The 25,854-nt window shown below is 48.2% G+C and overlaps 2 protein-coding genes and 1 long non-coding RNA gene across 6 annotated transcripts in view; 2 read left to right on the forward strand and 1 right to left on the reverse strand.

Moving 5' to 3' along the window:
- Window positions 1–18,847, forward strand: part of LOC125431416 (ATP-binding cassette sub-family C member 6-like) — a 35,324-nt gene extending 16,477 nt beyond the window's left edge. Inside the window, exons 18-31 of the mRNA XM_048494181.1 lie at window positions 1,200–1,367; window positions 8,756–8,945; window positions 11,447–11,510; window positions 11,778–11,856; window positions 12,071–12,278; window positions 13,472–13,782; window positions 14,297–14,496; window positions 14,619–14,745; window positions 14,887–14,988; window positions 15,500–15,646; window positions 16,374–16,532; window positions 16,870–17,036; window positions 17,609–17,803; window positions 18,441–18,847. Of these exons, the coding sequence (XP_048350138.1) occupies window positions 1,200–1,367; window positions 8,756–8,945; window positions 11,447–11,510; window positions 11,778–11,856; window positions 12,071–12,278; window positions 13,472–13,782; window positions 14,297–14,496; window positions 14,619–14,745; window positions 14,887–14,988; window positions 15,500–15,646; window positions 16,374–16,532; window positions 16,870–17,036; window positions 17,609–17,803; window positions 18,441–18,549 (2,226 nt within the window). The 3' untranslated portion in view covers window positions 18,550–18,847. The remainder of the gene's footprint in view (window positions 1–1,199; window positions 1,368–8,755; window positions 8,946–11,446; window positions 11,511–11,777; window positions 11,857–12,070; window positions 12,279–13,471; window positions 13,783–14,296; window positions 14,497–14,618; window positions 14,746–14,886; window positions 14,989–15,499; window positions 15,647–16,373; window positions 16,533–16,869; window positions 17,037–17,608; window positions 17,804–18,440) is intronic.
- Window positions 18,848–20,756: 1,909 nt separating this feature from the next.
- Window positions 20,757–22,618, reverse strand: LOC125432009. The gene is made up of 2 exons (XR_007244379.1): window positions 22,145–22,618; window positions 20,757–21,155 (listed from the first exon to the last, which is right to left on the reverse strand). It is a non-coding gene; the product is annotated as an uncharacterized LOC125432009 (long non-coding RNA).
- The window catches only part of MARF1 (meiosis regulator and mRNA stability factor 1), a 38,082-nt gene continuing 34,742 nt past the window's right edge, over window positions 22,515–25,854 (forward strand). The window contains exons 1-2 of one of the 4 annotated variants that reach the window (XM_048495297.1): window positions 22,515–22,565; window positions 24,813–25,014. In XM_048495297.1, coding sequence (XP_048351254.1) covers window positions 24,871–25,014 — 144 coding nt within the window. In that variant the 5' untranslated portion in view covers window positions 22,515–22,565; window positions 24,813–24,870. Of the gene's footprint in view, window positions 22,715–22,740; window positions 25,015–25,854 lie in introns of those variants that run through there. The other 3 variants (XM_048495298.1, XM_048495299.1, XM_048495296.1) reach the window with 3 other exon arrangements.

The raw sequence follows: 25,854 nt of genomic DNA on the forward strand, positions 1-25,854 counted from the left end.
TTTCTTTTTAAGAGGCAGGGCCTTGCCACACACTGAGGATTTCGCTTTCTCCCCGCTTGGCCAAGCGAGGACTGAATAAAAAGCCTCCAAGCAAAGAGAGTTTTTTTATATACACAGTGCTCACTACATGTATTGCTTAATAAACCCTGCTCAAGGGAGAGCCATAATGCTCACCAGGTTTAATGTTATGCCTTCTGCCTTGTTACATGGCAGATTTAACAAGCAAGACAAGGCTAATAGATTGTGCCCGTGTAATGATGGCTCAGTTGAATCTCTGGCCCGCCAATTACTACACTGTCTCAGGTTCAAGGAAATCAGATCCAAGTATGTGAATCTTACTCCTTCACATTTACCTGATCTCCCTGATTTATTTAGATTACACTACTTGCTGGACAATCCTGATCCTTCTCTCTGTATGATAGTGGCAGACTTTCTCCTGGAAATTACTAAATGCCAGTAGATTTCCTTCCACTTAACATTTATTTCCTGTACTGTATATGTTTTTTAATCAGTTTTTTACTATTGTTGTACTGTTGTCTATGCCAATAAAGGCTTGCTGCTATATACACAGTGCTCAAAGGACCTTTCGACTCCTCCAACCCATCACTTCTTTTTTTTTGCTTAGACAAGGAACATGAAAAACTGATTTCAAGGAAACTTGGAGCTGGAAAGGACCTCAAGGGTCATCTAATTGAACCCCCTGCACAACGCACAACATTCACAACTACCTGCCTCCCCTGCTCTGTGCCCAGAGGAAGCCAAAAAGGCTCTAGGATCCCTGGCCAATCTAGCATGGAGGAGAATTCCTTCCTGATGCCAAAGCGGCGATCTACATTATCCTGGGCCTGTAAGAAAGGACCGGGCACAGACTTATCACTTCCTGCCTTTGCTCCAATGATCTGCCTGGGTTGACAGCACCCAATCAGCTGTCAGATCTAGCATCTGCTTAAAAGCTTCCAAAGGAGAGCCCATCGCCTCCTGAGGAAACCCATACTGCTGACAAACTGCCCCAGCTGTCAGGAAGCCCTTCCGAATGTTTAGCTGAAAACTCTTTCGATTGAAAGTCAATCTGTTGCTTCCGGCCCAACCTTCTGGGACCGCAGAAATGCCCTCTGTGTGAACAACTCTTCTAATTGTCCCTGAATTTTGCGATCAAGTGTACGCATCGTGAGTAAAAGAAAAGTTTTGTGGCTTTGCAGGGCATAAATATTTCCGGGGGACAGAAGCAGAGGCTGGGGTTGGCCCGTGCAGTGTACAAGAAGGCCTCAGTTTACCTCTTGGATGACCCGCTGTCTGCTGTGGATGCCCAGGTTGGCCAGCATGTTTTTGAACAGGTTCTTGGACCCAATGGCTTGCTGAAGGACAAGGTATGATTAGAAGAAGGAGGAGAGTTTGGATTTATATCCCCCTTTCCCTCCTGTAAGGAGACTCAAAGGGGCTTACAAACTCCTTTCCCTTCCCCCCACACAGCAAACACCCTGTGAGGCAGGTGGGGATAAGAGAGCTCTGAAGAACTGTGACTAGCCCAAGGTCACCCAGCTGGCATGTGTCGGAGTGCACAAGCTAATCTGGTTCCCCAGATCAGCCTCCACAGCTCAGGCGGCAGAGCAGGGAATCAAACCCGGTTCTCCAGATTAGAGTGCACCTGCTCTTAACCACTATGCCACGCTGGCTCTGATATTTGTTCAGTCTCCTGTGTTGCCTGATATAGCTGCCTATGAATTGGGGAGACAGAAGTCTCCACTGTATTAGAAAGAAAACAGAGTGAGTCTGTCATTCATGTGGAGAAGCAGGGAATCAAACCCAGTTCTCCAGATTAGAGTCCACCGCTCTTAACTGCTACACCGTGCTAGCTAAGATGGGGGACTCCCCAAGGAATACCAGGGGCAATGTATTGTCGAAGGCTTACACGGCCAGAATCACCAGGATGTTGTGGGTTGCATGGCCATGTTCCAGTAGTATTTTCTCCTGACGTTTTGGCTGCATCATACCAGCCACAGATGCAGGTGAAATATCAGGAGAAAATACTACCAGAACATGGCCATGCAACCCAGAAAACCCACAACATCCTAGTAACACCAGGGCCGTGGACAGAGGCAGGCAATGGTAAACCCCCTTTGAATGTCCCTTGCCTTTAAACCCTGCAGTGTCACAGTAAGTCAGCTGTGATTTGATGGCAAAACACACACACACACACACACTCTCAATTTCACATTGTGTGGACGTCCCTTTAAACCCTAAGAATAATCCTACTCGGTCAGACCATCTAACCCCAAATTTGCAATAGGAGGTATCGTAAACCATTCCTTCCATCGTTCAGACACACTTGGAATTGTCTGTATTTCCTCTTGGGATTTTGTGTTCCCTGGTGGGGAGGGAGTCAATCCAAGTCCTGGCTAGAGGAAAAATCATAATTCTGCTCATCTGTGTATTCCTACTGAGCTCATATTATATTGATCTGCTGCATCCAACCAATAGTCCAACATACTGTTTCCAGCAGAGGTTTATCCCGATTCCCCTTAGATTTTTAAATTATTATTCTGTTATAGATACACAGGAAGAAATGACACCTTGAAATAAATGTATCTGTGAATATATAACAGCAGGTTTCAAGAGGAGGCTCTGCTGACCCAAATGAATTAGATCAGGATTGGTTGTGGTGGGTTTTCCGGGCTGTGCGGCCGTGGTCTGGTAGATCTTGTTCCTAACGCTTCATCTGGACACAGTGTTTAACAGACTTCCCTCTGTGATACACCTCTGAAGATGCCAGCCACAGATGCAGGCAAACATTGGGAACAAGGTCTACCAGACCACGGCCACACAGCTTGGAAAACCCACCTGTAGTGATGCACTGCTGACCCAGCAGCACCGTGGTAGAACGTTGGGACGCCAATGGACCTACGGCCTTGCTGGTCGAAGACCAAGACTCCCCACTCCTCATCCCCCCCTAAGGAGTCACCGGGTCATGAACTGTCTGGTCTACACCGGGCGCAGGGACAATGGTCTTGCCCCCAGGTGAGGATTAGGCTCAGACGCTTACGCTCCTCTCCGCACGTAGCCAGGTGAGATCATGCATCACATGATGATCTCCAGGTCTCCCGGTCTCCCGCTCATCTCCCTACCCACCTCCTTTACACGCCCACAATGAAACCCTAATAAAAGGTGCGAGACCAGCACAGGGAGAGTTGTCAGGATCACGAAACCCGCTGCCTCTGTTGCTGACGCTTCTCGCCAGATGAAACCTCCTCCGCTGCCTCGCCTATTCCTAGCTGCACGACTCTACGGGGTTGACTACAAGCTGGTGCCGAACCCGGAATCCCCGAACCTCCACCCTGCTCACACCGTCGCCGGGGAAGGGCTACCGCGACACCAAGTCCATCATGGATCGGCGCATCCAGGGACCACTGCTTCGCATCGCTTCGTCCTCTGGATCGGGCGCATCCAGAGACACGCCCTAGACACTTCCCTTCAACCGCATCGAACACCGTGAGTATGGGAGCTTGCAAGCAGGGCTTATGACAAGCACGCGATCTAACTGAAAGCTTAATCTAAATGCAGGTCCCCTCGTGAAGAGAAGGAGCTGCGCAAATTGGTTGAGGAGATTGAAGCTCAGTGTCCATGGTACCCAGAGGGGGACATTGAATCTAAGGACTGGGAAAACATCGGCGACTTCGCCAGACAGAGCTCAAGGCCGATGTCGCTGCTACTGACGGAGACAATGTTTTGTCGCCATCAGCCTGCAGACTCACGTAGCTCCCTTGCTGTAGGTCACCTTCGATCTTTCACCTTCAATTTCAACCCCGAATTTTCTATCCACTAAATTGGACGTCCTCCCTTCTGCCCCCCTCGCTTCCTTCACCCATTTCCCAACTCTCCCGCCGCTCAGTCAGCCCCTGTCTTCACTTCTTCATTTTCCTCGGCTACTCGTGACCTCCTGCCACGTAGCTGGCTGGTTTTCAGAACTCGCAGAACGATAGCCACGATCTGCAGAAGAAAGAAACCCTGACGGAAGACGGCGCTGGGAGGATTTTGCATTGTGCCCCATTCACTTCACAGATACTCACAGGGAGGGTGGCGCCATTCGGGCGGATTGCTCCAGGCACCGCCTCTTGCCATAACATCCTCATTATTCGCAGCCGGGTGCTGGACGAGGGAGTCACCAGCCCCTATGTGAGAGGCATGCTAGAAGGTCATGGTGAATCACTCTTCTAATGGTTCCGACGCATCGGAAGACCACCTTCCGTGCAGATGCTCCTGAGCCCTGCACAATTTGTGATCTGGGAGATGAAGTTCCGCCGGGTAATGTTTTTTAGCAGGGCAGCCGCCTCGGGCGGCGCCTACATTGTGCCGCCAGCTTTACGCTTTGATGTCTTCAGTAACCCCTAACAATCAGATCGTCTCTGCCGGTGGCCACCCTACGTCGCCTTCTCTGAATGCTCTCTACAAGCATGCTTTTTTTTGAAAGTCCCCAATGCCGACAGCCAACCCAAAGTTTTTCTAGCACCCGGGCAGAAGCCTCAAGAGCCCTATGCTGAGTTTGTGAACAGGTCTATGAGGCCTCAAGAGGCAGGCTGGACAACGAGGGAGGCTCCAGGGCTTAACTCCTAAGCCAAGGAGAACGGCCTGAGTGCCGCAGTTTATCACAGGCTCTAGGAAGGAAACCCCTGAGCTGGCCAACATGTGCTCAAAGCTTGCCAGGATATCGGGTCTTTCGGGCCCATCAAGCCAGCCTTCTAGGGGTCGCCGGGGCTTCTCTCCGCCATGAGGCAGCCCTAGACGAAAGTGTTTCCACCTGCGGTAAGCCAGGACATTCTCGAGGCAACTGTAGGCTGCCCCAGGGGCTTGGCTAACCCTGACGGAGGAGGGTCTCTCCCAGAGGGCTAAGACCCCAGGAGCCCAGGGCCTCCTGCCTGGGAGGCTCACCGGCATCTCCCTCAGCCCGAACCAAGATCCGCGACCTCAAACCCTCCCCCCCGAGCTCCCCATGAGATCTTCGCCACAAGCTCCAGCTCAGTATATAGTGATCCCATCCCCACGGAAACCATTAGGCTGGTCTTGGCTAAAGCCTGAACAGGGGTTGTTCACTCATCCCAGGGGTCATCGGACCCCATGCACCAGGGAGCCATCCACATCCAAGTATGGACAAACATCCTGCAGAAACTGCCAAGTTCAATTCTGAACACCCTGGGCCTCTTATGCTCTCACTTGAGTCTAATCTAAGTTCAAGCATCTAAATCTCTCAAGCTCGCCTCCCCACGCCTTCCATACTCCTGCTCTGCTGTAGCCCCTTCTACCTTAAAGTCACCATGCCTCCGGGCCAGTGCCCCAGAATGGGCACGATTTCAAAATCTCTGCAGAGTCCACAGTCACTGAATTGCAGCAGAAAGGAATGCTGACGAAGAGGACTGCCGCTTTGGAGCTCCTCCTCAGAATGCACTATAGCCAATCTACAGGACAATGAGGCATGGAAAGGGGAAGATGCTCGCATTAATGGCCTTAAGCCAAAGTCCTTCAGGAAGAAGAAGCCCCTTGGCCTCTCTCCAGCTGTAAGGTTCAAACCACAGATCTCATAGCCTCTGGAGCCTGTGCAAAGCCTCTAAGCTCAAAGCTCCCAGTGGCAGTACCTGCCAGCACCTCAGAGAGAGCAAAATCTCAAATCAGAGCTGCAATCCTCCTCAAGCATTTTATATGGGCTCTGTATGCCTATGTATGTTCTTGGTATATGTCTTGCCCTTCAAGAGAGACCCTAAAGTTTCCCTCATAGGGATTTTTCCATTGCTTCTAAGCCATGCTCTTGTGCTTCAATTAAAGTTTTCCTCCTTCTGATTATGTGTGCCAATGCCTTGAAAGGTTTCATTTCATTACAGCATCCGCCTTTAAACGGACACAGCTCTGTATGCTGTTCTCAGGATACCATGGGACCTGCTTCAGTCACTTCCATCTTAGTTTAAACCTTCAAAACTTCTTCAAACCTCTCCTTGAGAACCTTTCCCTTCACCCATCTGGAGCCTACACTGCCACACTGGCGCAAGCTTACATACATGAAGCCAAAATCATTTTCATGCTCCCACATTCCTCTGCTGAGGGCTCCCCTGGCTAGTCAGCCAAGGGGTCTCTCAGCCAATACTCTATCTTTACATTGTGCCTCCGCTGTGAAGGTGGTAGGAAGCGAGCTCAAACCCGGCCAAGTCCTTTACGGGAGGGAAGGCAGAGCTGACTTCCAAACCTCTCCTTTCTGCACACCCTCCTCTTTCTAATGGGCTGACGCGACCCCAATTCCTCTAGATCTAGGATCTGATAAAGGGCTTTTGCAAAACCCTCCCCAATTTGCTCCTGTGACTGTCCTCAAGCCCAGGAACCGTTTTCTTTGCATCTTCTATATCTTTCCTATAGACGCTTATAAGTATTAATGATATGACTATAATTGTGAATTGTTCAAGTTGCTTTGCAAAACCCACACCTTAGACGGGTATTTTCAATTGTTTTACAAACAAACATCCGACCTGATATGACCTCTCCCCTTCTCCTAAGCCTTCGGGCAATTCCCTGCCTTGTATCTCTAACGCCTTTGAATGTTGCAAGTGATCGCTAGTCGAATGGGCCAATCATGCTCTAACGAAAGTACAAACAACGAAAAAAGGGGAGAAGTCCCCCCCTATTGACCCACCAAGGTCTCAACCAGCAGACCATATCCAAAGTACTCTCTATTCTCTATCAAAAATTGCCCGCCCCACTCAGGGCTCGGGCTTTCCATTGTCATCTATAAGAACGAATTAACTCCAGCCAGCACGCGAAACCCCTGGGGAAAAGCTGCCGCTGTTTTTTTTCTCTTCTATACAGGAGTCCAGCCTCATGCCAGCCAGCCCCATCCCGAGATGGAGCGGGCCTCCCTGGGAGGATCCCACCGCCTCTGTTGAGAGAGCCCGACACCCTCCAGCCTGGGCCAAGATGGGAGGACTCCTCTGAACCAGTACACCCATTCTTCCACGAGATCGCAATCCCAGGTTGCCATATTCGCCAGCTATGGCTCAAAGGTTGACGCCAGGTGTCGCTGCTCCTCATCTACAGCCGCCATTCTCCCTCTCTGCCGCCCCCTGGCTGAACTTGAATTGCAGCCAGAACATTCCTGATAGATTAACCCTTGAACTCTCCGCTTCGTTTTCAGCTCTGCCAGAATAATTGTTGAACACTTTCTCTCACAACCTTGCTCTCGTGAGAATCACTGAACCTTGCAATGCTAAAGACTATCAGTAGCTCTCCCTAATGCTCTTGAGAAATCCATGGACTCTAACGTCATCGCTTCTGTAGCTTTGTATCAAACAGCAAGAGCCATGTATTGGGACAATTATGCAACCACGGGTTGCCTTCCTCCTTCCATCATCCAGCCTATGTATCGCTTAGCCATGTTTTGTTGTTTAAATTTATTGCATGCCCTAGTTTTTAAAGCGTTATTTGTTATTGCTGCATTTCCGCCTGTCTGTCTGCCGACTCTGCCGCCACTCCTGTGCCCACTTCTAGAGCCTGGACGCCGCCGCCGCCTCGGCTTGCCTGATCCCTCCTGTCGAAACGACGCGTTTTCCTCTCTCCATATGGAGCCTGTCCCCCTCGCAACTTCCCTTGTGGGAGCCCCCCGGACTTGTTTCCTGTAACACCAAGACTATTGGCCGGCTGGCCTGTGCCCTTGCGAAGCCTATCAATTCTACCTCCATTGCTCTGGACTTCCTGGCCTCCGGGAGCAGCAGGTGGAACTTCACGACCCTAGACAATCGTGCTTATTGATTACTATTGTTATTACATCACCTGTATAGAATGTACATAAATATGTGTTGTTTTAATCTTTCTGATAATTCTAAATTGATTCATATGAAAGTAATGGAGCTGCAAGAAGTTGTATCTAATCTGAAGTATGTGATGTTTTGCCCCATTGGTGGTCAGCCCTCTGGAGCTGGCTGCCGGGAGGATGGTTGAGTGTTATTGTACAGCTCTGCATTGCCGACCTGTGCTCAAGCATCGGATCTTGTTTCGCTCAATGTGTGCCTTACTATTGCCTGTAACGTGCAAGAAGCCCCCTCAATTTCTTTACCCCTTGTTGCCTCTACTGTTACACAAGCAGCTTGGTCAGCTTTCTGACCAGATGGCGGAGGAGACAAGGCCCCTTTAAATCGCCCCTTAGCATTTCGGTCCCCCTTTTTTCTAAAATGTAAAAAGGAGGCAGGATGTAGGATGCACTGCTGACCCAGCAGCACCGTGGTAGAACGTTGGGACGCCAATGGACCTACGCCTTGCTGGTCGCGAGACCGCCATTCCCACTCCTCATCCTCTATGAGTCACGGGTCAACTGTCTGGTCTAGTCACCGGGCTTAGGGACAATGGTCTTGCCCCCAGGTGAGATTAGGCTCAGACGCCACGCTTCCTCTCCCCGCGACGTAGGCCAGGTGAGACTTCTCATGCATCACATGATGATCTCCAGGTCTCCGGTCTCCCAGCCATCTCCTACCCACCTCCCTTTACACCTGGGCCAATGTTCCTCCTACAAAGGTGCGAGACCAGCACAGGGGAGAGTTGTCAGGATCACTTAAAACCCAAGGCTTCCTGTTGCTGACGCCTCCGCCAGATGAAACTCCTCCCTCCGCCCTTCGCCTATTCCTAGCGGTAATTTAATTCTGGGCGGGGTTGACTACACCCACCACAACCAGTTGAATCCAACTGTGAAGGCCTTCGACAATAGACCAGGATTGTTTCTTTTTCTTCCCAGACTCGTCTTATGGTGACTAATGCCGTCCACCTTTTGCCCCGAGTGGATAAGATTTTTGTGATGGCCGAGGGGCAGATCTTCGAAACTGGGTCCTACCAAGAACTTGCCCAGAGAGAAGGAGCTTTTGTGGAATTCCTGAGGTCGCACGGTACCCAAGAGAAAGAGGACCCAACTTTGCAAGGGATTGCAGGTCACCCTTTGCACCTTCTCGGTTCAGAGTTGCAGAGAAGGCTGTTTACTTTGTGAACATTTTGAGTGGAAGGAGTCTATCTTTGGATTTATTTGTATCAGAGCTGCTTCATTATCACTGTACTAATAAGCGAGCGGTTTTCAAATTGGACCGTATAAGTTTCTCTGCAATCTTGCCGTGTACAGAAGATCTGCTACACGACTCTTTGCAACAATCAATATGGCAATAATTCGTTCACCTGATGTTCTAATTATTGCCATATTACTTGTTCCAAAGAGACTGGGCTCTGTCAAAGGCTTTCACGGCCAGATTCAACTGGTTGTGGTGGGTTTTCCGGGCTGTGTGGCCGTGGTCTGTGGCTGGCATCTTCAGAAGTGTGTCTCTGAGAGAAGTCTGTTATACTACCTCGGGCCTTTTCCCTCACTCTCATTGTTTGCGGCGCCGCTACCCACAGCTGAAGTCATTTCTGGCTAGTCATGTTCCCCACTGCCCCACGCTCTGCACGGGGTCATGAAAGGTGCCGTTTTATCAGCGCCAGAAATGACTCGCGCTGAGGGGGCGGGAGAGTGGCAGAGTCGGGGCGGCTGCATTGTCGCCGCCCGGACTCATGGGGAGCGCTGCTGGACCCCGCGCTATTTGGGCAGAGTAGCGCACAGCAAACAGTAAGTGGGGAAAGGGCCTGTGTCTAGGAGTTTGTAAGCCCCTTTGAATCTCCTATAGGAGGGATATAAATCCAACTCTTCTTCTTCTTCTTCAATGCGGCTTCAGCCCTCTCCCCCTTTGGACTGCACAAGTATCTATTTAAGGAGGTTTTTTTGTGTAGGCAATTTAATATATATTAGCAGAGTAAAACAGCAGAGACAATTTCTTGGTTGCTTTGTTATGAATGAGTTTACTAACTATAAGGGAGGGCTACATGGAAATAAAGTAATAAATCCTTTCTTTCCCATTACATATCTACATTACTATACACTCTGTTGCATCTTGTCTATGCTGGTGTGCTACATCTTGGCTTCTGGTAGCCATGTGTGCCATCTGCTCAAAGAAACAGAGTTAACTTTTATAACCTGTGGTGTACGTGCTCACAGGCATGTAGGCAAGGGAGGTCTCACTGACCAGTAGCTAATCAGTAGAGCGGGTCATAAAACAGTGACCTCAGCAACTTGTTTGCATACGCACAGTTAACCCCTTCATGACTAAGCTGTGACAGACACTTGCAAAAAACCCAACATTTTAGGACAGACAGATTTGCTTCTTTAGGGAGCTTTTGTGATGGGAGAGCATTAAGTTGTAACCACACCCACACTGGGAAGGCATAGTTCATTCTGCCATCTCCAGAAGCCTAAAAGGGGGTCATCTGGAGAAGAAATTCTATAACAGGGGTGCCCTTCCCTCTAGTAGCTACCAAGTTGAGAAGCAATGAGAAGAAAATCTCAATGGATGGCCAGGTTCCCAGGGAAGGAAGTGAACCTCTAGAACAGTGGTGGCAAAACCTATGGCACAGGTGCCAGAGGTGGCACTCAGAGCCTTCTCTGTGGGCACGTGCAAACAGAGTGCCCCCCCAGCCCACATCTAGACTGGCCTGGGCCGCTGGGTTCAATTATTAGCATTAAACTTAAGACCTAGTTTTGGGGAAGCAGTGTAGGTAACCCTGTTCAGCGCTGTTAAACCCCACTGATTTTCATGCGAAGAACTAAAGCGCAATCCTTTACCTGGGAGTAAGCTCGGTTGCTGGCAATGGGGCTTGCTTCTGAATAAACCCTCCTAGGGTCATGATTCACCCGTTAGAAGAGTTGCACGGTTGCTTCAAAGCAAAGCCACTGACTACCACCAAGCTTACTCCCGTGTAACTCATGCCTCGGAGCCAACTGTTTTTTCTAAACTCTTCTGCACACGCAAAATAATGCGTTTTAAAACCACTTTCACAACTGTTTGCAAGTGGATTTTGCCATTCCGCACAGCTTCAAAGAGCACTGAAAGCAGTTTGAAAGTGCATTATTCTGCATGTGCGGAATGAGCCTAAAACAGGGGTAGGGAACCTTTAACATTCAAAGAGCCATTTGGACCCGTTTTCCACGGGAAAAGAAAACACTTGGAGCCGCAAATAATTTTTGACATTTAAAATAAAGATAACACTATATGTATAGGGTTTTTTTTTACCTTTTACTCCGCTCATTCTGAGAAGCGCATGGATGCACCCACCCTGCTGCCTGCAGGGCGGGCAAGGATGGGGCCGGCGGCTCGGCTCGTGGAGCCACAGTGCAAGGGCAGAAGAGCCGCATGTGGCTCTCAAGCCGCAGGTTCCCTACCCCTGGCCTAAAACATCAGAATTCAGGTTAAATTGCCATGTTGGCACTTTGCAATAAATAAGTGGGTTTTGGGTTGCAATTTGGGCACTCGGTCTCGAAAAGGTTCGCCATCGCTGCTCTAGAATGTATTACCTTTCCAATGTGACTGAATCCTGCCTCTTCACAGATTTTGAAAGATATTAATTCCAACAGGTACAGGACATGGCCCCGAGACGATCCCACCAAGGCCTGCCACCCTTCAAGGAAAGCCTGCAGAGTAAGTAGAAACTGCACCAGGTCTCCAAAGGACATCTAAACCCAGAGACACCCCAGACGGGATTTCTTTGTACCTTTTAGTCGTTTTTGCATGTATAGCCTTTTGCAAACTACCCTGAGCATTATTTTGCTAGAAGGGCCCAGTTTTCAGAATAATAAATCGGTGTGACCTATAGCAAGGCACTTTGCCGTGTTGCCAGACGGGTGGTCACAGGGCAGCACAAGGCACATTTTCTGCCTGAAACAAACTTTTATTTGTTTCTTGAAGGCTCGAAGGAGGCGGATACAAACCAACAGAAAACATGACGGAACCGAAAACAGGAGCCGAAAGAGAATTAATTGGCAGGGTAACTTTGGAGACTTTAACCCCCCCCCCCCCACTTATAGGTTGTGGAATTATTATTATTATCATCATTTTTCTTGCTGTTATTGCCATAAGCAAGGTACTACAGTACAAGGTACTGTTGTTGCATTTTTTCAGCCTGTGGGCCCGTTTGGAATTCTGACACAACATGGTGGGCCCGGCAGCGATCCTCTCTTTCCTTCTTGGTTCCGATCCAGGTCAAGGCTTCAGTCTTCCTAAGCTACCTGCGAGCCAGCGGCTACCTCTTCTGGGCCTACATTGTGTTTCTCTTCCTCTGCCAGCAAGCAGCCTCCTTCTGCCGCGGCTATTGGCTGAGCCTCTGGGCCAACGACCCCGTTTGCAACGGGACACAGCAGCACACGGAGCTCCGCGTAGGAGTGTTCTTTTTCCTCGGCATTGCTCAAGGTTTGCGTGGCTCTGCCTTTCTCACGGAAGCTGATTTTTCCTCCAGATTGGGCATTGGCAGCAGTGGCAAGCGCAGTGCAGCGGTTAAGAGCACGTTGACTCTGGAGAACTGGGTTTGATTCCCCATTCCTCCACTTGAGCAGCAGGCTCTTATCTGGCGAACCGGATTTGTTTCCCCACTCCTACATTCCTTCTGGGTGACCTTGGGCTAGACACAGTTCTCTCTGAACTCCCTCAGCCTCAACTACCTCACAAGGGGTCTGTTGTGGGGAGGGGAAGGGAAGGAGTTAAGGTAAGCCTTAAGTTAAGGTAAGCCTGTGAGGTAAGCCCCCTTGAGTCTCCTTACAGGAGAGAAAGGCAGGGAATGTTTTAAAAGTGTATCAATTTATCAATAGATGCAACGTTCACAACTCCTCAGAAAACAAACGCGCTGCATCAACCGCTTATTTTATCAATTGCGCTAAGCCAACATTTAAAGTGCAATACATAAAGTGCAACCAGTGAAAAGTGCAAAAACATCAGAGCCTAGACTCTTACAATACCATACAATATCACATCACCGTACAACATAGTCAAGGTGGCTAAACGATGTCGTCTTCACTCGGTCCTATATTTTAGTCCGTATTAGTACTTGGACGAGTACTTGGACTCAAGTAATTATCCCGATTAAGACTGGAGAATTAATGATAATCTGAAGAAGAATCTATCAAAAACGGTTACAGTAGCGCAACCCGTTTATTGATACCATTGGACATTTAATTGATGGACTTGGCCCAGACCGGTCCGCTTTTTCATATAAACTTACATCTACGGGTCGGAATGCATGTCATGCAGCAATTGACCAGTGATTGATCATCTTCAAAGAAGAGGTCTCGTCCAAGTACTAATGCGGACTAAAATATAGGACCGAGTGAAGACGACATCGTTTAGCCACCTTGACTATGTTGTACGGTGATGTGATATTGTATGGTATTGTAAGAGTCTAGGCTCTGATGTTTTTGCACTTTTCACTGGTTGCACTTTATGTATTGCACTTTAAATGTTGGCTTAGCGCAATTGATAAAATAAGCGGTTGATGCAGCGCGTTTGTTTTCTGAGGAATGTTTTAAAAGTCCCTGGAATATTTTTGTTTCACCTCAAAAAGGATATTCTGCCCTCCTGAGACAAAAAAAATCTCTTCTCCTGTGTTGTAGCCCTCAGCAAGTTTGGGTCAACAGCTGTCGGGTTTCTGGCTGGGGCGATGGCATCCCGCAAGCTCTTCACGCGCCTTCTTCTGGACGTCGCCCGGTCTCCCATGATGTTCTTCGAACGCACGCCCACTGGGGACCTGCTGAACCGCTTCTCCAAAGAAATGGACGCCGTTGATTCCATCCTTCCAGACAAGCTGAAGTCCTTGCTGGGGTTTCTGTTCCATCTCCTGGAGATTTACGTTGCGATCACGGTGGCCACTCCAATAGCCGTGGGGGTTATTGTGCCCCTGACCGCCTTGTACGCCGTGATCCAGGTACGAAAGATCTCCTTGGCTAGGAGACCTCCAAAAAAGGGGACAAATTTGGCTAAAAAGGGTCTCAAGGCGGGGCCAGGCACCAGCACTGTGGGAAGCTGCCAGGCCTGTGTTCTTCTGCGGCGTCTGAGAAAAGGGTAGACAAAAGAGTTGCAGAGTTGCTCTTGGTCTGTTTCCTGGCAACAGAATTGGTACCGGTAGCAGCATCGTGAAGATGTGTCCCTGGGTGGGTGCAACCCAACTTTTTTTAATTAAAAAAGATGTAAGTGTGAACATAGGACTGAGGTTGGGAACTTAGGACTGAGCTAGTATGCTTTGTTCGGGGAGCCAGCGTGGTAATGACCCAATGCTCACACAGGGCACGCCCCTTTGCTCAACTTTACCTTTACCTGTTGCCCCATTTGAGTAACTCATACCAGGCTTGACGTATCTACAAACAGGCCAAGCCAAGCCCCGCCATTCTGAGACTGGACCTTCAGTTTCCACCACACTTCTTTGTTTCCCTCTTCGTCAGAGCTTCTTTGTCGCCACCTCCTGCCAGCTAAAACGCCTGGAAGCCCTCAGTCGTTCGCCTGTCTATTCCCACCTTGCAGAGACTTTTCAAGGAAGCAGCAGCATCCGTGCGTACAAAGACCAGCAGCGGTTCGTCTCGCGGAACGATTTCAGGGTGGATGAAAACCAGAGGGCCGCTTTTCCCGCCGTGGTGGCCGACAGGTACGCAGAACGTGCTCATCTCTTTGCGACCTCAGCTTAATTCAAACCGTGTGCCGTCCAAAATGCGGTACCGATAACCGTGAAGGCAGGCAAGTGCCAGCATCGTTGTCTTTGCGTTCCAGGTGGCTCGCCACGAACATGGAGTTTCTTGGGAACGGCCTTGTCCTTTTCGCAGCTTTACTCGCCGTGATTAGCCGTCCGCATCTCAGCCCGGGAATTGTTGGCTTTTCTGTTTCTTGTGCTCTTCAGGTAACTTAAACACTCGGTGAATAGGTGTGGCATGGTGATACGTGCGTAACAAGTCCGTGTTTGCATCAGAGGATGTTATAAAAAAATAACTGAGGCTCCTGGATTTAGAGCCAACCTTCTGCCTCTCGTTCCTTTTACCAGGTAACTGTTGTTTTGAACTGGATGGTGCGTTCCTTGGCAGAAATGGAGAACAACATTGTGTCGGTGGAGAGAGTGAGAGATTACTCAGAGGCACCCAAAGAAGTAAGTGGGAGTTAATTTTCAGTTCTTCGATGAAGCATATTATTATAGATCCTTTTGCAGGCAAAGCCGTTGACAACTGCTTCCTGCCCCATCCAAAGCTTGGTTAAATTGCTTCTATTAAGACCAAACGGTAAATTGCACCGCTTATCTAACTGAGCACGCAAAAAGTAACTTTTGGGAAAGGGGGTAGCTCGAAGCGGAGAAAGAGTTACGGAGCAGCTTGCCTTTCCTTTTCCCCACCGGCATACTTTTCTGTCAGAGGGGAACCGCCTGAGTTTTTCCTAAGAATTCTCTGATAATCCTTGAAATGACTGATGCATTCCCAATTAAGATGGACACGCTGCATTGAAGACTAGTTGTCGTCTGCAGAAAAACCCAATGTGGGCCACCAGTTAACACCCAGGCGAAAGTTTCAGTTACATTTGTGGCCTTTCTTTTGTCTGCTCTGTAGTTGTAGCAACGTGGACCTCTGTCTCCTGAACATAAGACATGGTTTTGTGCTTTATTCAAGGCTCCTTGGACTTTGGGTAGCGACTCTGTAGGTGAGGAATGGCCTACTGAAGGAACGATTGAATTTAAAGGCTACAGTCTGTCCTATGGGCCCGGCTTGGAGTTATCGCTGAAGAATATTAACGTAAAGATTAATGGACGAGAAAAAGTAAGTAATAAAGGTGTTGTTGGGAAAGTGTTTCCTTCAAACACAGACTTAGTGAGACTTTAAGGCAGAGGTCTCCAACTCCGGCCCTTCAGATATTCAGGGGCTGATGAGAGTTGTAGTCCACGAACATCTGGAGGGTCAGAGTTGAACACCCCACTTTAAGGCAATAGTAACAATTTGATTAGCCATTCTGCAGCACCAACTAGCCAAAAACATCCCAGTCATTCCCATGATCCACAGTCCTGGTAAGTTCATCCTTAAACAACTTCTGAAAAGTCTCGAGTGTGTGTCGTGGGAGGTTAAGTGGCGTAGGAGGTTAAGAGCTCGTGTATCTAATCTGGAGGAACCAGGTTTGATTTCCAGCTCTGCCGCCTGAGCTGTGGAGGCTTATCTGGGGAATTCAGATTAGCCTGTGCACTCCCATACACGCCAGCTGGGTGACCTTGGGCTAGTCACAGCTTCTCGGATCTCTCTCAGCCCCACCTACCTCACAGGGTGTTTGTTGTGAGGGGGGAAGGGCAAGGAGATTGTAAGCCCCTTTGAGTCTCCTGCAGGAGAGAAAGGGGGGAATATAAATCCAAACAACTCCTCCTCCTCCTCCTCCTCCTCCTCCTCCTCCTTCTTCTTCTTCTTCTTCTTAAGAAGGCAATTCCATAGCTTGCGGGCCGCCACTGTAGCTCGAGAGCTTCTCAGATCTTGCTTCTCAAACTTCTTTCCCCCCCACTAGATTGGCATATCTGGACGGACAGGGGCTGGGAAATCCTCTCTGGTAATGGGCCTCCTCCGACTAGTGGAAGCGGCAGAAGGAGATGTCTTTGTCGATGGAGTCAATGTGGCTCAGTTGGGTTTGCATAATCTAAGAAGCAAGATAAGCGTTATCTTACAGGTAAGAAGTTGGGTTGCTGACTGCAGTGATACCAGCTGTCCTTTCTTGCCTGGATAAATTGTGATCTTCTTCCCCCCAACACTGAAGATTAGGCAGAGGCGTAGCTCCAAGGGGATGGGGTGGGGCAAGGGTGTTCCAGGGCAAGGCGGGGGCATTCCAGGATGAGGGTGGAGGACGCACCAGTGCACTGGGTGCTTTCCCCCCTTGCTACGCCTCTGAGATTAGGGGGTTTCCAGACCAAAGCTTATTAATTTCAGAATGCACCTTTTACTTCATTTGCTTACAAAAACTACACTGGGAATGGTTCCCTTTATGTTCTCTCCACCCTTCTCCCCAGGACCCAGTCTTGTTTCCAGGTTCTCTCAGAAGGAATCTTGATCCTCTAAAAGAATACTCGGATGAAGAAATCTGGATGGCTCTGGAACTGGTTCTGCTCAAGGGTTTTGTTCTGGATCTGCCGGACCGCTTGGCTTATGAGTGCTCTGAAGGGGGTGGAAATCTGAGGTACCCAAAACACAAGAAGAAAGGGGACCCTCCGATCTGATAGGCTGATTGAGATTTTGAAGAGTAGTCAGTTCTAACCTCTCCAATACATGCTCCCGTTGTTGCCTCCAGCAACTGATATGGACTTTGACCCCCTTCATTCCCACTCTGGATTCTGCCAGTTTGGGATCAGGGAGGGTACATGGGTGGATAATAATTTGTTTGATGGTGTTCTTATGATGGGTAGCTATTTGACGTTGTTTTATTACTGCTCAATTTTGTATTCTGATACTTTGCTTTATGATATTTTTATGTTGTTTTTACAATAAAAACTACAATAAATTACAATAAAAACACCATCAAAAACACCATACACTACAATAAAACACCATCAAATAGCTCCACATCATAATGTGGAGCTATTTGATGGTGTTTTTATTGTTGTGCTCAATTTTGTAAGCTGCCCTGAGACCTCCGAATAGGAGGGTTACTTGTTCCAAAAATAAATATGTAAATATACAGCGGGAAAGGGAAAGTTTAGCCAAAGTAGTTCTTGCAAAGAGCCTGGAACTATCCTTCTGTCTTCCCTTTAGCGTTGGTCAGCGCCAGCTTATCTGCCTGGCCCGGGCATTGCTTCGAAAAGCCCAGATCCTGGTTCTTGATGAAGCCACTGCTGCGGTGGATCCCAAGACGGACCTACTGATTCAATCCACGATAAAAACTCATTTCAGCGAATGCACTGTCCTGACCATAGCCCATCGTGTTCAGACCATTATGGACTGCGACAGGTAGGGGGTTACAGTTAGGAATTTGCAACCTTCCTTTTTTTATATGTTATGATGAAGCCATGTATCTCCTGCTGGGTGACCTTGGGCTAGTCACAGTTCTTCGGAACTCTTTCAGCCCCACCTGCCTCACAAGGTGTCTGTTGTGGGGAGAGGAAGGGAAAGGAGCTTGTAGGCCACCTTGAGTCTCCTTACAGGAGAGAAAGGTGGAATATAAATCCCAACTCCTCTTCTTCTGCAAAAGAAAATGGTAACCAAATCCCCAAATCCTCTAAAATTCAACAAGAATGGAAACAAAAGTCTTGAAGCAGGTTAAAATAGGACTTGTAACTAAAACGTGTATCAGAAATCAGCAGTAGAAATGCATGGGTTTGGTTCTCTCAAGCCTGGCAGATCTGAAATGTCGTTGTCTCTGGAAAGGGGCAAGACGTCAAGTTAAGCAAGCTTCCCTTGGAGAGGGAATTCTATCTTGCTAAAATCACCCAAAAGCCTGTGCTTTTGGCATCAGACAAACAAGCATCCACAAGAAACTGGTTGAGGGGAATCCTACGAAAGAAGAAACTCCCAGAACTGTGTTTGGCTTTTTAGCGACTGATATTATGTCTCTCAACACTAAATTTCCCTTTTTTAACATTTGCAGGATTCTAGTGATGGAAAGTGGTCAGGTGGCAGAATTTGATACTCCAGAGACATTAATAGCCCAGAAAGGACTTTTCTACAGAATGGCAGAAGAATCAGGACTGGTATGATTAAGCTACAGGCATGTTCAGTGCTGAAGAGATGCTGGCGATCCTTGTCGAATGCTTTTCCTTGCAACATCCCAGTCCAATAGGTAACTGTTGCTCTTTCCATAGAACTGAAAGGCAACTGAGGCTGAAAAAGGGACTTTCTCAAAGCCCGAGGTACATCTGTGGATAGTCAACCCAGATTTCTAAGGCTCAGGTCTAGCATGCAGGTATCTGAGTATCCCCACATGCACAAAAAAAAAAGACTTGTGTCAGGGGTCTCCACCCTTTTTTGAGCCTGTGGACACATTTGGAATTCTGACATGGCATGGTGGCTGCAGCAACAAAATGGCTGCCACAGGAGGTGGAGCCAGCCACAAAATGGTTGCCTCAGCTTAATTTCAGTAACACAGTGCAGGTCCTTCTGTTGTAGTAGGAGCTGCTGCCTAGCAACCCCTCTCTACATACTGCTATCTAGCAACTGGTATTCAGTGGTACACTACTTTTGAACATGGACGTGCTATCTAACCACCATGACCTACTACGAGTTTTCACAGACCTTTTCCTCATGTATTGTCGAAGGCTTTCACTGCCGGAATCACTTGGGTGCTGTGTGGTTTCCGGGCTGTATGACCGTGTTCTAGCAGCATTCTCTCCTGACGTTTCGCCTGCATCTGTGGCTGGCATCTGACCCTCTGAAGATGCCAGCCACAGATGCAGGTGAAACGTCAGGAGAGAATGCTGCTAGAACACGGCCATACAGCCCGGAAACCACACAGCACCCAACTTTTCCTCATGCATTTGTCATTTTGTAGCAATGAATTCCATAAATTATCTGTCATCTGAACAAGTTACCACCTGTCTTTTTTTCCCGCCTGTCCTGAATATCTTGTCCTCTGAAAAATGGTCCTACAGATTGTGTTCAGTGTTATGCAACTTCCTTGCTGTAATTTTTTTTTAAAATCCAAACACCATCGGAAACGTTGCACTAAAACATTGAAGATGTTTGTTAGATCTATCAAGGGGAGTGGGATAACAGGCAAGTTCAGAGGATGAAAATACGTACCATGTGTACAGCGCTTTTGAATGAAAGACCTGTGGCTTAGACAGTGATTCTACTTTGCACGGTGAAGGTTGCTGGTTCAGTCCCCAGTATCTCCACTTGAAAGTGAGAGATGCAAAAAGCCTTCACTGGAAATGTGGGAGAGCCGTTGCCAATCAGAGACGGTCGTGATTCTGAGAGAGAGCATCTACTTAGCATGAAGAAGGGCACAGCTTCAACCCCTGGCATAAATCAGACAGAACATGATGTGAAAAAACCTCCGTCCTGTGACCCTGGGGAGACACTGTCAGACACTATATTTCTGTTTTCTATTCATTAGAAACAAGGAACAAGGTTGGCCAAACCCCAAAAAACTTGCCACACAACAGGAATTGCACAAGGAAGTGTTAATACCAACAATGACTAAAGTGCATATATGCAATATTCACAAAATAACATAATCAGGAATGATTCCATGAGTCCATAAGGTTCTCCCTCTATAAATATTTCATTCACAGTCCAATGGAAAACATGGAAAAGGCACCGGTTCAAGAAACAGCAACCTGCCGCCAAATTGTACAAGTTCAAAAGAGCAGCAAGGTTCAAAGCAGCAGCAGCAAAACGCCTGCGCGCTGAAGTGCGTTTTCGCTAATCTTCTTCAGGGCATGTGCGTCCTCTTCAGTGCATATGTATAGTATTAGTACTTATTTCCATCATTCAAAAATTGTTATATGCTACCTTTCTTCTCTGCTCTTTTTTGCTGGCCTAATGGCCGTAATAAAACTGAACTGAAAGTTATATGCTACCTATAATAATAAATTCCTCCTTTCCACTGTTTTCTATTCATTTACATTTATTCCCTGTTCTTTACTATGGTCTGAGGGTACATTAAAAGTCATAGAACTGTAAAATTGCAAAAATGCCCCCGTCTTAAAAAAACAAAACGCAATCTAAAATATTCCACACCCACCCACAAAAAATGGAGGGGTAGACAGACACCTTGGGGGCCCTCCTCCCAATGGGGCGAGTCAACTAAATGTCTAGGTGAAGAGAATGGTCTCAAACTGTTACCCGCTGCCAGAGTAACAATTAACGCTGCTGAACTGAAGCAGTACCAACCGGGCGGCAGCGAAACCCAGCCCGGCAAGAAGAGGGATTCCCAATGGAAATAAGGACAGGCACAAGAATCTTGAAGCAGGAACACTTTACTAGAAACGAATGCGCCAAACAAGGCACACGCAGCACAATTTATAGAGGAGAAATTCAAACATACAGGAGGAGGGTAAATAATAAAAAGTCCACTTTTCTCATTGGTGGGAGGCAGATCCAGAGGTGGAGCCGGGGTCTTCTCTGCTGTGGGTGATCTCATCGGTTTGATCCCATCAGGAAACAAAAGGTGTTAGCCACTGCTAAAGGTGTTCTTCCTGGGTGCGGTTGGTCACAAGTCCGGCACCCTTTTGTGATGTTTCATGAGTCCTTTGTGTTCAAACTGCAGACTGTTCAAACTTCGTTTCTAGCATTAAAGTGGAGGGTGTAGCTCCATGAGTCAAACCTGGTTGCCTCCAACAGTCACGTACATGATGGGGACCTTAAGGAATTTTAAAAAACCCTGACGACACTACCTAAGTAAATACGGCTAAATAAAATAATAATAAAAGTTAATATAAAATCAATAAAATAAAAATGTGCTTTTTTGATTTTATTGCGGGTATCATAGCCACCGGCAGGGAATGTGGAAGTGGGCAGTTTAGAGATGCCAGCACTACATTGGGAAACTCCCGTTGATTTGGGGATGGAAAGCAGGGATCCCAGTGGGGTACAATGCCAAAGAGTCCACCCTCCAAAGCATCCACATTTTCTCCAGGGGAACTGATCTGTCACCTAGAGATTAGTGCAATTCCAGGGGATCCCCAGTTCTCACCTGGAGGCTGGCATCCCTACCTGGAGATTTGGGGAAGGTGCCTGGGGAGGACAAGGACCTCAGTGGCACACAATGCCATAGAGCAGTGATGGCGAACCTTTTCGAGACCGAGTGCCCAAACTGCAACCCAAAACCCGCTTATTTATCACAAAGTGCCAACACGGCAATTTAATCTGAATACTGAGGTTTCAGTTTAGAAAAAACAGTTGGCTCTGAGGCACGCGTTACTCGGGAGTAAGCTTGGTGGTAGTCGGTGGCTTTGCTTTGAAGCAACTGTGCAACACTTCGAACGGGTGAATCACGACCCAAGGAGCGTTTACTCAGAAGCAAGCACCCCCACATGAAATACTCTGTGCGCGAGTGCCCACAGAGAGGGCTCTGAGTGCCACCTCTGGCACCTGTGCCATAGGTTCGCCACCACTGCCATAGAATCCCCTTTACAAAGCATCTATATTTTCTCCAGGGGAGCTGATCTGTCACCTGGAGATGACTTGTCATGCCCAGAGATCCCCAGGTCTCACCTGCAGGCTGGCACCCCTACCTGGAGATCTGGGGATGGAGCGTGGGGAGGGCAGGGACCTCAGTGGGGTACCATGCCATGAAGTCCCCCCTCCAAAGCACCTAAGCATTCTCCATGGGGAACTGATCTCTGCCACCTGGAGATGAGCTGCCATTCCTGGGGATGCCCAGATGTCAGCTGCAGGCTGGCATCCCTATTCCAGCGCTACTGCCCTCCCGCTCCAGCTTTACGTTCCCTGAACCCACAGCCGCCCTTTTCCCGTGTGCATTCCCAAAAACCTTCCTGAGCGCCCAGTCCCCGCGAAGAGGGCATCTCCCCCCCTCCTTTGCACAGACCCAGCCGAGCCCGCCTAAAGCTGCCCAGGGCGAGAAATCGGCGCCTAGGCCGCAAGCCTGCCCCGGGGTGGCTGTCCTTTCGCGACACGCGTTTTACGACAGCGGCCTCGGTCGCGCTCGACGGCCCTGGGCGGAAGGCGAGGAAGGCGGGAGCAAAACAAAGGGGCGGAGGGCGGCGGTGGCGGCGGCCATGGGCGGGAAGCGGCGGCGGGAAGCGGAGCGGTGAGGAGGAGAGGCCTAGCCGAGGCGGCCCCCCCGAGGGCAGGCCCTGACTGGGCGCCCCCCGGGGCCGAGACCTCCCTTTAGAATTGGGGGGGGGAGACCCCTGCAGCGCCCCCTCCCTTTAAAACAGGTGCCTGGAGATGACGAGGGTGGGCTGCGCAGAGTGCAATCCCCAGGAGAGCTGCCCCGCTCTAATCCTACTCATTCCAGTGGGTTTAGAGCGGCGTGACTCGCGCTGGGGAGAAGCTCAGTTTTCAGGGGGCGGCTGCTGCTGCTGCAGCAAAAAAATGGGCTCAGTTTGTGCAAGGCTTTGGGGAGGGGGCTGCTGACCGTCTCGGTGTGATGCATGTTCTGTTTCCTTTTGGGTTTATTGACTCTGTGCAGTCCACCCTGCAAACTGGATATTGACCTGTAAACGTTGCCGCCTTTCTGCTTGCAAAGGGGGGTACAAAACGTACAGCGCTGAATCTGTTTTTTTCCCCTCCCAATGTTGTCTTTGCTATGCCACTGTTGGGGAAGCGTTGCGCGTTATCAGCCAAAAATGCACAAGGGGGAAGTGGTGTCCTTTTGTGGGTCGGGTTAGGCGCCTCTGCGGAGTTGCTCCAATCTACGTAACCCCACTGAAATTATTGCACTGTGTATTTTGAAGAGTTGGTAACATTGAAACTGTTGCAATTATTGTGTGATTTTAAGGGTGGTGCAGGATTTTTAATTTTTTTTTTAGGATTGCACTGCAAGTTTCTTTTTTAAGGGACACTTTACAGACCAAGGCCCATTCCGCCCAGCAAATGTATGGCGGGTTGCAGTCGGCATAAAGTAACTTGCTTTCCTGTTTTCGCATTCGCTTGCGTCCGGCCAGGCAGCAATTGGAGCCCACGAAAACAATGCGGTTTAGGCGCATCTGTTTTTAAAATTTTACCTCCCATTGATGTGTAGCTTCGCAGACATGCACAAATAAACCCCCACAGCCATGCTGACATCTCACAGTACCTTAGTACAACCATTTGCACCTGTGTGGCTACACAGATGTAAGCTGTGAATTTTGAAAAAGCGCAGCCAAATAAAGCACTTCCTGCCCAGTCGTTTGCTCACAAGCGTCGGCAACCCGGGATTTTCTAAAAGATTTATGAATAGCTTGATTCTAAAAAAAACTGGTTTGGGGGAAATAACATGGGGAAGACTTGCTTTAGGGGCAGGAACGGTGCGAAGTGCCCCCCCAAAAACAGATTTTTTCTTGTTCTAAGCCCGTGTTTAATGGCCTGTGCAAAGTGGGCCGAAGACTTATTCAGTCTGAGCTTTTTAAAATCACCCACTGCAGACTTTGTCAGATATGGAAATTAAAGTGGGAATCTTGTCTAAGATTGCAGGGGGAGTAGATGAGAGAGAAGCGTGTGTGGATTCTGAGTCTTTCTTGGGTGAATGATTGGGAACAGTGTAATATATGACTGCAAATCCTGAAAAGGATTTCCTTAGTAGTGAGTCTTATGGAATTAAACTGGTCTTACTTCTGAGCAGATGGGCTTAAAATAGTTATTTGTAGGTAGGTTGTTCCCCCTACCCCCAGATTGGGCTGCCCCAGGCATACGAGTTCTCGTGATATTATCACATCACACAGATCAGCTTTTTAAGCTTCCTGGGCCACAAAACGTGTCACAGCTGTCTTTTGATTCATTGGTTATATATAGCAATGGGTGTTTGCATGGGGCAGCGTATGCACACAGACCAAATTCCTAAATTCAGGCTTTCCTTTAATCTTATTGAGTGGTTCATTTTCCCTGACCTTAATGTCTGCTGTGGGTGAGGCCAAATTAAATAGTCCTACTGGAAGCGGGTCATCTTCCTAAGGTCATTTGACCAGCGAATATTAAACATACACCCATATGCAGCTTTACAAATTGAGAAATGTCATCACGCTTTTAGTATTTTTTTTTGTACCTCTTGGTTTACAAACTGTGGTGGCTACTGAATCTGTTATTCACTGCATTAGTGTGAGTGATATAAAACCACTCGAGCAACTACTCCTAGGCTGCGTGGCTGAGCAACATTTCCGTTGACCGCTTTACCTGGTGTTTTGCTCCTCTGAATTGAACGAAAAGTTAGACTTTGTCTAGCTTATCTTGACAAACTGAATGAAAGATTGCCCAAGCCTAAGATGTTGGACTCCCTTCAGGACTAGGTATTTGCAGTGGGAGGTAAATGCATTGTACCTGACTGTAATGCTTGTCAAAATCTCTGCATTTTGCACAGGTGGGAAGAATGAAAGGAAGGAAATGTGTGAGGATGCTGAACGTCATAGGGCTGTATAATGGAAAGAAACACAACAGAGGACCTCTGTACTCGATCGCTTGGGTGGCTTCAGCAGCAAGAGAAGGATGCTAAACCATGGCTCTGGAAATTCTCTAATTGCTTTTCAGCTGCGGAACAAAATTTATCTGTTGGCGCAAAGATGGTAGGATTTGGGTATAAATTTGGAACTGTTGGCTGTTTGGCAAAGGGGTGTTGTGCTGAACAGCATCACTTAAGATTTGGGGGAAACTCCCCCCCCCCATTTTAGCAACTGTTCAGAATTGTGTTACAGTGCACGACAATCCCGTGTCATTTTGCGTTCGCATACCTGTTACTGGATCATTGATTCTGTCTGATCTGTACTGAACTGTCGACATGGTCTCTGCCGTCTTACATACTTTTGTATTCTAACCTATGAGATTTATTTCCTGTTCAGTCCACTTTATAGATGTTTTCACAGGAATGCAGAGTTTGTGACTGAATAGGAATGGATGGGGTGGGAGGTTTATATAATGTTTTATATCTATAGATTGGGTTTTTATTATTGTGTTGGAAAGGAATTTTTAATGGTGTTTATTGTCACCTGCCCTAACTAAGACTTCCTTAAAGATCAGAGAATAAATCTCAATAAATACATAGGCTGCATCTTGCTATGTAAGTTTGCAAAACTTCCTATTTAGGGGAAGTGTGGAACCGATCCATGGATTCAGATAGCCACAGATGGGGCCACACTTTCACTATTAGATATATAGGTGTCTGTGGACATCTTGGTCTGAATGTGGAAGAGAAAGTTGGAGACACAGAGGCAGCCGTGTAAGCTTGACATTAGACAAGATATTGAAGCGCCCCAGTGGTTAGAAGGTGGGAGTATTGCCCACACAGCTATCACCCTTCCCTAGTCTTATTACTGTCCAATCACTGTTGCATTCATCTTTCTGCATGTTCGTTGCCTTAAAAGAGGAAAAATCTGGTTGAAACCAGGATCCAGAAAGAGGTATAAATG

This window comes from Sphaerodactylus townsendi, linkage group LG04 (genome assembly GCF_021028975.2).
Source record: "Sphaerodactylus townsendi isolate TG3544 linkage group LG04, MPM_Stown_v2.3, whole genome shotgun sequence".
Classification (NCBI taxonomy): Eukaryota; Metazoa; Chordata; class Lepidosauria; order Squamata; family Sphaerodactylidae; genus Sphaerodactylus; species Sphaerodactylus townsendi.